The following is a 10,918-nucleotide window of genomic DNA, read 5'->3' as shown; positions in this document are numbered from 1 at the left end:
TGTGTGTCTGCCATGGTGGGGGTGGATGTGTCAAAGCAGGACAGGGGTGTGGGACAGTGGGGCTTTTCTTGAGGAAACCTTGGCTCCCCAGGGAATGGTCCCAGCCCTGAGGCTGCCAGAGCTCCAGGAGTGCTTGGACAGCGCTGCCAGGGATGCCCAGGGTGGGGTTGTTGGGGTGTCTGTGCAGGGCCTGAAGCTGGACTGGATGATCCCTGTGGGTCCCTTCCCACTCAGAAGATCCTATGATTCTATGCTTTCTCAGTAGAAAAAGATGCATTCTGAGCAGAATCTTTGAGCAAACATTCCAGGCTTTATTTTGTTGCGGAACCAGTCTGCCCACACTTGTAATTAGTTTCATGTTTTGAAAGGAAACAATGCTTTCATTGTTACCACATGCTTGCTGTTTGGCAGTATGGAGAGTTACACTGGAAATGCAACATCTGACATCTGGCTTTGTCATAGGGGGCAAAGAAACATAACTTGAATAGCAGGATACCATTCAGATGGGTGGCCACAAGGGTCTGCAGAGAGAATCATGGAATTGTGAAATGTCCTGAGTGGGAAGAGTCCCACAGGGATCATCCAGTCCAGCTCCTGGCCCTGCCCAGACACCCCAACAACCCCACCCTGGGCATCCCTGGCAGCGCTGTCCAAACGCTCCTGGAGCTCTGGCAGCCTCGGGGCCGTGCCCATTCCCTGGGGAGCCTGGGCAGTGCCCAGCACCCTCTGGGGGAAGAACCTTTCCTGATATCCAACCTAAACCTTCCGTGGCACAGCTCCAGCCATTCCCTGGGTCCTGTCCCTGTCACCAACATCCTTCATTTGTGTCTTCATCCCTGTTTGTAGTGAAGAAATACCATTTGTTTTCTGCATTGTTTGATACCGCCTATTGGATTCTTGGCCAGTACAACTGACTTAGTTTTAAACTTTTGTACAATTTAATGATTTTTTTCGATGTGGTGTTCAGTCACTTCCGTGGTACCAAGATAACGTGGCAAACTTTTCTGTCAGGAGGCTTCTGTTTGCTCTGTATTTCCACCAGAAAACAGGGATCAGCAAGCTGAAAACAGGTGGAAATTTTTTATGATGTACATGTATGAGAACCCAGTGGGATGCAGATGTTGAAGGGATTTAGTCCCTGGTAGGATCAGGGATTGAGACAACAAACTGAGGAGATTTCTGAGGGATATCACAGAAATATGTAGAGTATTAACTCAGATACAGAGAAGATCTAGTTGGGATTTAGCTGAATTCAAAATAAAGACAAGCACATGCATTGATGGTAATGGGGCTGCCCTGAAATCACCCCTGACTTCGAGATACTCTAAAATTTAGCAGGAAACACTGCGGACGAGTGTCCGGTACCGCTGTAATTAATTAACCTATCTCTAGTGCTGTAATTAACTAACCGCTTTCTCTGTAATTGCCCCGGTCCCGCCGCCTCTCCGGGGTCCCCTCAGAGCGCGGCACCTCCGCGCCGCCAGGGGGCGCGCTCTGCACGCCTTTCCCGCCTCGCCGGCGCTCAAAGATGGCGGCAGCGGGGCCGTGGCCGTGGCCGGGGCTGTGGCCATGGCCGGCGGTGACGGGCGCGGTGCTGGGCCTGCTGGTGCTGCTGCTGTGGCGGCGGCGGCGGGCGGGCGGCGCGGGCCGGGTGTGCGTGGCCGTGCTGGGGGACCTGGGCCGCAGCCCGCGGATGCAGTACCACGCGTTGGCGCTGGCCCGGCACGGGCGCGAGGTCGCTCTGCTGGGCTACCTCCGTGAGTGAGGGGCGGCCGGGGGGCCGCGGGGCCGGGCGGGGCGGCCGCGGCGCTGACCGGGCTCTCCCCTCGTAGAGAACCGGCCGCACCGGGACGTGCTGCGCAGCGAGAACATCCGGCTGGTGCCCGTGGCGGAGCTGCGCGGGCTGCGAGGTGCGTGAGGGCCGCGCCGGGGAGCGGAGGGAAGGGGGAGCGAGGGGTGCGTGGGACGATGAACAGCCCGCAGCGTGTGCGGGCCCAGCCCCGCCGCTCGCAGAGCTCCACGCTCTTGGCTCCCTTTCCCTGTTAAAAACAGGAGTCGCTGGAATTGAACAGCTGCCGGTACATTGGTGCTGTTCACATGCAGAAAGAAATGTGGAAATTATTTTCATTCTACCTCTTTCTCCCTCACCTTGTGTTTACCTCTGTTGCCCAGAGCAGCTGTGGCCGCCCCATCCCTGGCAGTGTCCAAGGCCGAGGCTCGGCGGGGCTTGGAGCAGCCTGGGATAGTGGAAGGTGTCCCTGCCCATGGCAGGGGATGAAGTGAGATGAGCCTTAAGGTCCCTTCCAGCCCAAACCATTCCGAGATTTTATGATTTCTTTCTGTACAAAATACAGAATGAGAATTTGTAGGGATCACAAGATGTTTATGTAGCTTTATAGTGATAATAGAGTAGAATCACAGAATCATAAAGGTTGGAAAAGACCTCTAAGAATTTTGAGTTCAGCCAATTCCCCAGCACTGCCAAGGCCACCACTGACCCATATCCCCAAGTACCACACATCCACTTTTAAATCCCTTCAGGGATGGTGACCCCAGCACTGCCCTGGGCAGCTGTGCCAGTGCCTGACCACCCTTCCCGTGAAGAAATTTTCCCAATATCCAACCTAAGCCTCCCCTGGCACAACTTGAGGCCATTTCTTCTCCTCCTGTCCCTGTTCCCTGGGAGCAGAGCCAGACCCCACCCTGTCTCCCCACTCCTGTCAGGGAGTTGTGCAGAGCCCCCTGAGCCTCCTTTGCTCCAGGCTGAGCCCCCTCAGCTGCTCTGGTGCTCCAGACCTTTCCCAGCTTCGTTCCCTTCCCTGGACATGTTCCAGCCCCTCAGGGTCTGCCTTGGAGTGATCCAGCCTGTCCAGATCCCTCTGCAGAGCCTTCCTACCCTCAAGCAGATTGTCACTCTCACCCAACTTGGTGCCATCTCCAAACTTGCTGAGGGTGCACTCAGTCACTTACCCAGGTTGTGGGTAAAGTCATTAAACAGGTTTCCATTTTCATGTTATTTTGACCCTGTCTCTGCAGAGCTGGCTGCTTCTGTTACGATGCTCACATTTCTGTGGGGAGAGCTCTAATGTTCTTACCTGCTTTTCTGTCACTTTGCAGTGGGTCCAAAGCTTTTCCAGTATGTCCTAAAGGTTCTTGTGCAGTCAGTGCAGTTACTGTACACATTGCTGAGGATAGAACAGCCATCCTATATTCTTCTTCAGGTATGTTTTGTGTTGGGACTAATTTCAATAAAAATAAATAGTGCTACATTACAGGGCATTTTAAGCTGTTTCAGACATTGTTCTAATTATTTCAGAGCTGAACTGGCCTCATCAGTGGTGTAAACCTGTATCCAGGTATTTTTTGGCTCTAAACTTTGTCTATTATCAAGTCACGTTTTCTCTTCCCATTAATTGTGCTTTCAAACTTCATTGGCATGGGTAGTAGTAAAGATTAAATCTTACTAGTAAAGTTGGTGTGTTTATTGGAGGGGAGTTTTGGTCTTGATCCCAGAGTTAAATTTGAAGTACCTGCCAGTGTTCACAGGTGAATACAAACAGTCTCTGTTTATGAAGCTCCTTTAAAGTGATGCATTTTCAATTTGATTTTTTGTTTCTGGTAGTTGCTTTGTGCTTGTCACTCGGTTACAGTCTTATGCTATTTTTGTTTTGGTTTTTGAGCAGAATCCCCCAGGCTTACCCAGTATAGCTGTTGCCTGGGTGGCAGGACTGTTCTGGGGGAGCAAACTCATCATTGATTGGCACAACTATGGATACACCATCATGAGCCTGAGTCATGGGAGGAACCACCCGCTAGTCCTGATTGCAAAATGGTTTGTACAGTCATTTCTGCTCTTTTTAAAGCACATGCCTTGGTGGAATTCAGAATGGAAACCAGTGGGGAGAATATAATTGGCACAGGGAGGGATTTCTGGGCTTTGCTGTGTAAAACTGGTTTCTTTTCTGCAGCTGCCTTTGTTGAACACGTGGGAGGGGGGCTGCAGGAAGTAGGCAGGTTGCTTTTATGTGCATATGCAAATGTTGATCTTGTTACTGGAATTTCTTTATATGTGCTGGGTTTTTTATTCTCTAATGCTGCTTTACACTCCAGCTCTTCTTTGAACAGCTCCTTGCTGAATATAATTGGTTATGTGTAGTTAAAGGCTTTAAAGGCTTTGGAGAGTAGGAGTTCATCAAAAATTGGCAATCACATTTCAGTTCTAGGGGCAGTTGGGTTTCTTTGGGTGTTGTTTGGCTTTTATCAAGCATAGGCACTGGGGACAGTTGCTGCAATTGCCTGCCTGTAGTTTCTGACTGACATTTAATTTCTGTCAGGTACGAAAAGCTTTTTGGGCGCTTGTCTGACTATAACCTGTGTGTCACTGATGCCATGAAAAAAGATCTCTGGGTGAATTTCAAGATCAAGTAAGTCACGGGCCTCAGACAATTCAGTGTGTGTGTGCTAAGTAAATGAAAGAACAGATCCCTGAGGATTCAGGGTTCAGAGTAATGACAAAAGCAGCTCTCCTGCGCCCATCCATCACCACTGAAACACATCAGCTCAGTTTTGTGATGAGCCAGTGGAGTGTGGGCATTCAGGAATCTTCATTATCCTTCTAAACTAACACCCCACTGACTGAGGTGCCAACCCAGGAGCCATGGAAGTTTGCTGCAGGCTGCCCGTGGAGTCAGAATGGGACAGATATCACTGGGATTTGAACAATTAGTCTGGGCTGCCAGCTTGTCTTTTCCAGTCAGAGGGCTTCATGATCAGAGTTGCTCAGGGCCAGTTATGGAGTAAGTTTGAAAATCAGGACAGTGATGTCTGCAGTTTTTACAGGTGCATTTCACCCCTAGAATATGCACACAAGAAAGGGATTCTTTGTTACTTGTGTCTACCTTGCTGTGTTCCAGCAAACTTCAGGAATACAGGAAGTTGTAAGAGTCAAAATATTAATTACTTTGCTGTATTGATTTACTTAATTTCTTTCTGATTACACTGCTGCAGCCTGCCACTGTGCATGTTGTACTGTGCATGTTATATCTTATTTAAGCCACACATTTATTTCCTTGCAGGGCTGTAACTTTGTATGACAAACCAGCATCTTATTTTAAGGAAACACCACTGGACCTCCAACACAATTTGTTCATGAAACTTGCCAAGGACTATGAGCCTTTCAAACCACGGTATGTGCAAGAGCAGCTGCCCTTACAGTCCTAAACCAAGGGACATGGAGTTGTGGCACTTAAGTGACCAGAAATACTTGTGGGGGAGAGGGTCACAAGTTCTGACCCCCAGCAGGCACAGGGGGCTTTGAGTTGCCTTAATTGTCACTAGGACAGGCCAGAAAAAGTGAAATGATTGAACTGTGGTGACACAAGAAGTGTTTTGTTTTTAAAGAAGCTGGCATAAGCAGCGAGGCAATCTGTGATGAGTATCTAGGGTGGAGCTCTGCAGTTGTCTGCATCCCACTGACCCACACTGCAGTGGTTGGATGCTTCCTTAATAGCATCCCTTCCTTAATTCCTGTGGAGAGCCTTCAGGATCTTGGTCCAAGGGTTAAACACTCCTCTCTGGCTGTGTGCAGGATCTCACCTGTAGCAGATGTACCAGGGAGTTAACTTCACCAAACTAATGCTTGAAAATGAAGTGAAATCTGTAGTGCATGGTGGGGGTTTTTTGGAAATGCCCAGCTCAGAATGTGTAGGTTCTGAGTTTAATTGAAGAAATGTGCTGTTGGCCTCCATGCTGTGCTAAGTGTGAGACAGACTGTGGAAAGGGAGGCTGACTCTGCTCAACTTGTGAAGGAAAACATTTGGTTGGAAAGTGGAATTGTGCCTGTAGCAGCAGGAAAGAGGGAAAAATGGCCTGCCCTGTCCTGGTATTTCTGTAATGTAATGACTGTTTCTAGACAAGTTGAGCAGCAAATCTGAAGCCAAGTGTCTGGAAATTCATGCCAGTTAAGCAGAGTGTTCCCTGCTGTTGCTGGCTGTGGATGTAGCTCATCCTCAGGAAGTTGTGTTTCCATAGTACAGAGCTGTCAATCCCAGTGCCGAGGGATCGGCCTTCACCGAGAGGGATGGGAAAAGTGGGAATGTGGTGAAGACCAGGGGCCGGCCAGCCCTTCTCATCAGCAGCACCAGCTGGACAGGTTGGGAATCAGTTTTATTTTTCATATAAAATAGGGCTGTTTGTACTTCCTCACACTTGAAGTTGTGTTTGTCCTTTGTTTTCCTGGAAGGATTTGAAGACAAGGTGTGTATGATACAACTAAACGTTGTATAACTTATGTAATGCTACAAATGATTTTTTAGAAGTTACATTTTAATTACAGAGCTCAGCTTTAAGAATGATTCAAAGAAGTTTCCTACTTGGTTTTTTTTAGCTTTCATTCTAGACATACTATCTTGAATGCTGGTGTAAAACAGATAAGAAACTCAAATATTTACTCCTTACTGAGCACCCTGCTCTAGTGGAAGGTGTCTCTGCCCATGGAGGGGGCTGGGATGAAATGAGCTTTAAGGTCCCATCAAACCCAAACCAATTTGTGATTCCATGGTTTCTGATAATGTTTATTACATAATTATGTGCATTTTTTTTCCCTCTGTATGAAGAAGGGAACAGAGAGTGGAAACAAATCCACTGCTAGTGACCATGGCCAGGATTGTTTTTATCTTTGAATAATCAGGGCAGTTTTTATATTTAATTCTCAGTCCTAGGAACTAGAAAATTTCAACTTGATGGCTTCGAATATGTGCAGTTTTTGTAGCTGGTCTGTCTGTCATGTTGCCAGCAAGGGAAATAAATAAACACTGTGCATGGTTATGGACTTTTATTTCTGAAAATAAACTAGGGGATTTTAAATAGTACATTGTAGTAAATAGTAATCTTTAAGTACAGACTACATACTTAACTTTTGAGTACATGGTCTGTATTGAAATTGTGTAGGTGAAGATGAGGAAAATCTCAATTGTTATTTAAAGACAAAAATTAAATATTATAGAAATATGAATGTCACTAATAAAGCCTTCTCTTTCAGAGGATGAAGACTTCTCAGTCCTTTTGAGAGCTTTAGAAGGTTGGTATGAAGGAATTGATCTCACTTTTTCAGAGAGGTCTTCTGGACACTTAAAAAGGGTTTTGCTAAAGTGCAATGCTTCTATATTCAGGTGAAAATGCAGTTGTATTTGATTAATTAGCAGTAATTTCAGATTAGTAATTGAAATACAGCAGTGCAACATCTGAATTCAATTAGAGGAGTTGGCAGGGAGAATTTAATCTCTAAGTGGCTCCTAAACTGCAGTTTTATTTTCTGAGCTATTAGACCTACTCTCCACAGGCATCTGCTAATAGGAAGGGAGGGAATACTTTGTCTTATCTTGTAGACTTTGCAGCTGCAATTCTAAATTGATCTACTGAAGCAACTGATTGGGGAGCAGAAATAGTTTATGCATAGTGCATAAACAACTTGATTTATTTCTGTAGAAGTCTGTAACTGTTAACTTGCTGAATTTACTGCTGTGTTACAGATACATGCTTGTAAGGAGATTGCTTGTAGTGGGAAGATCAATAATTAAAGCACTGTCAGCACTCTTAAACCAAGCACCCTCATGTTTGTCAGCTCTGACCAGTGTTTTATCTTCTCCAGATTATGAGAGGTTTATCAAGGAGGGAGCCAAGCTTCCAGCTTTAGTGTGTGTGATAACAGGTAAGAATATTTGTGTTACAATTCTTTCAGTGCTAACAGGTGGTTTAATTGTCACTTTTGTTCTGTGCTGACTCTTTTGTTGCTGGTGGGGAGAGAGGAGGGACTCTCTCCTTTGTGTCTGGTTATAAGAACAGTGATTAATTGCTGAATTATTGCACCATCTACTAATGGCACATCTTTAAAGAGCCTCCCTGTCTGCTCCAGCTCTGCATGAAAAACAATTTAAGGTCAATGTTGAGATGATGCTGCAAAAGCAATGTCAGAGGAAGCAGCCTCAAGCTGTGCCAGGGGAGATTTAGATTGGACATTGGGAGAATTCCTTCATGGAAAGGATGGTCAGGGCAGTGGTGGAATCCCCATCCCTGGGGGAATTTAAAGCCATGTGGATGTGGCACTTGGGGCATGGGTCAGTGGTGGCCTTGGCAGTGCTGGGGAACAGCTGGACTTGATCTGAGAGGACTTTGCCAACCTTAAAAACTCCACAATTCTACATTGATGGAAAACTCATTGAAATACTGAGTAAGAGAAGTCCAGGTGCACATTGCTTTCAGGGGAACTTAGATTTTTCATGTCTCTTTATGGATACCACAAGTGTTGTATCCTGTTTGTGCACCTGATCCAACAGGAGCTTGTATTTCACAGACCTCAACTGTTTTCAGTCATCTTGATAAAACAGTTTCTTCTGTTTTAAACAGGTAAAGGACCTCTAAAAGATTACTACAATGGACTGATCCAGAAACTGCACTTTAAGCATATCCAGATTTGTACACCATGGCTGGAAGCTGAGGATTACCCTCTTCTGCTTGGTAAACAGTGGGTGATGGAAGAGGCTTGAGGATGTGTGGGAAACAACTTGGCACAGTGGCAGGGGGCTGACTGTGCACAGAAGCTGGGAGAATATAGTCAGGAATGTTACTGGTTAGTGACAGGATATTCATGGATTTGATTCATTCCAGCAAAGTTGCTAAATTCCTCTGGCTAGCTTTTCCCTGTTTTCCCAAGAATTAGCTGTGTTGCTGTTTCAGCCTGTTCTTTTCACTCTTTGTTTCTTCCAACTGTGCTGAAATACAGGTGCCTGTCCATGTTCTACTTTACTTTCAGGGTCACTCCAGTAAATGAAATGAAAAAGTTGTTGGCTGAGCAACCAAAAGCAGCTGAAATTCTAAATTAACGTGTCATTGGAATGTTACTCCCTCAGCATCTTCATTGTAACAGCATGAAGTGGGAGTAATAAAGTAATAAAATACATATTCAATGTGATCTTCCTTCTGCAGAGTTAGAGCCTGACAATTTATGTGGCTGTAAAACACTGTTTATTTGGTCCTTTTCAAGTAATGAACATAATGTCTGTAAAATCACACTGTAATTCCTCTGTTTTGAGCTGACCTCAACTGGGAGAGGTCAATAGTGACCCATGCAGTGTGTCCTGATGGGATTGTGATGGGGTTTTCCTTTACTTACCCATTTTTAGCAGATTAAGAGGCAGAAAGGCTGTTTTAAGATACATAAAACTTCGAAATCCCTTTAATTTAACATGCACTCACCACTTTTCTAAAACATGACTCATGTGAGTCACAAAACATCCTGTGCTTTATTTTTTCCCCTGATTGCTTGAAACTGTGTCAGTCTGGGTAGCTGAAGGTTTCACTTGCACCATCCAGAGCAGCACAGAAATAAAGGTTTGCAGGGGGACAGAGGAGCTGCTTTCAGAGAGCTCAGACTCTGCTGTGTTTGTTCTTCAGGCTCAGCAGACCTGGGGGTGTGTCTCCATCAATCCTCCAGTGGTTTGGATTTGCCCATGAAGGTGGTGGATATGTTTGGCTGCTGTTTGCCTGTGTGTGCAATACATTTTGAATGGTAAGAGCTTATTCAGTTACAGCTCAAGGGAATCACGTAGAGCAATATTCTTACAAAGCCAAAGTTCAGCAACTACTGCAGGAATTTATTGAGATTCCTGCATTATGCCATTTTTAAAATTCAGTAAGATAGAAATCAAGGTTGTTTTAAGTTTAAAAATTAATACTAGTTTCTACAAAATTGGGAACATTTAATGTGACCACTTGCCTTAAAAAAATCTCTGTATTCCACTGTTTCCATATATTTAATTTTTTAAAAGGCTTTCTTCTGCATAGACACATCTGTTCAGTGAAAGGCTGAGTGTATGCACAGGCATTCTTGGAATTTATGGTCCTTTGAGAAAACAGTAGCTTTATAAAAGGAGATAAATTCTCTGTGAAGATTTCATGGACAGATTTTCCTTGTGGGTTAGTTTTAAAGTAGATTATTGCCCTGGTTTTTAATGGATGTCCAGATGAGTGGCACAAAGACAGAATGAGGGCCCTTTGGTACAGTTGTAGATTTAATCTGACATAGAAAGGAGAAGAAGCCTTTAACTGTTTTAAACTGCCTGTTTAATTCCATTCTGTCAGGTGTGGAGCTTGTGACATCTGGAACCATAATGATACAGATATCCTGGTTTGGGTCTCTTTGGGTGTCACTGTGCAACATTTTAAATAAAACTCGCTGCTTTTTGCCTCAGTTTTCCTTCTGTGACTTTTTTTCACAGTTTACATGAGCTGGTGAAACACAATGAGAATGGTCTGATATTCAGGGACTCGAAGGAACTCGCAGAACAACTGAAGGTAAAAGGGCTCTGACTGATTTCTTTCCCCCCAGAAATAACCCCAGAGGTGCCACTGTGTGAGCAGCCTTTTCAGATCTGAGCATCACCTGTATGTTTTGCATTCTCACAAGGTACTGCTTGGCCTGCTGAGCATTGTTTGCCTCACTTCTGTTTAAATGTGAATCTGAAGCTGGCAAAAGCATTTCAGATACTGTCCTTGGTCTCTCTTTGTGGGGCCAGACCCCAGAACTGCAGCTGTAGTTGAGGGTTAACACTGGGGAGGCTGGAATGAGCCTGACATGGAACATGATGGTTATTTTTCTGTGGTTTTGCTTTTTAAATTACAGATGCTTTTCTTGGAATTCCCTAACGTGGAAGGGAAACTTCACAGCTTCCGAGAGAACCTGCGAGTGTCCCGGCAGCTGCGCTGGGACGAGAGCTGGGACCAGATCGTCCTTCCCTTGCTGGGGAACAAGGAATGACTGGGGGGAAGGAGGCTGTCAAATACATCCCTGCAGCTGCAGAGATTTGGGAGACAGTGAATAAACACTTTGTATTGTCTGCACTTAGTTTCTAACTCTTTCATC

General features: G+C 45.5%; 1 protein-coding gene across 1 annotated transcript; it reads left to right on the top strand.

Annotated features, from left to right (window-relative positions):
• The first annotated feature begins 1,469 nt into the window (after positions 1–1,469).
• On the top strand, positions 1,470–10,896 carry ALG1 (ALG1 chitobiosyldiphosphodolichol beta-mannosyltransferase). Its single transcript, XM_069029427.1, has 13 exons — positions 1,470–1,757; positions 1,833–1,910; positions 3,118–3,221; positions 3,684–3,832; positions 4,335–4,424; positions 5,076–5,186; positions 6,036–6,151; positions 7,040–7,078; positions 7,649–7,708; positions 8,404–8,514; positions 9,451–9,565; positions 10,275–10,350; positions 10,679–10,896. Exons 1-13 carry the CDS (start codon positions 1,529–1,531, stop codon positions 10,811–10,813), a joined length of 1,413 nt encoding a protein of 470 aa, XP_068885528.1. The 5' UTR covers positions 1,470–1,528; the 3' UTR covers positions 10,814–10,896.
• The last annotated feature ends 22 nt before the right edge of the window (positions 10,897–10,918 follow it).

This window comes from Aphelocoma coerulescens, chromosome 14 (assembly GCF_041296385.1).
Source record: "Aphelocoma coerulescens isolate FSJ_1873_10779 chromosome 14, UR_Acoe_1.0, whole genome shotgun sequence".
In the NCBI taxonomy this organism is placed as follows: Eukaryota; Metazoa; Chordata; class Aves; order Passeriformes; family Corvidae; genus Aphelocoma; species Aphelocoma coerulescens.
This window is presented reverse-complemented; position numbering and strand designations above follow the sequence as displayed.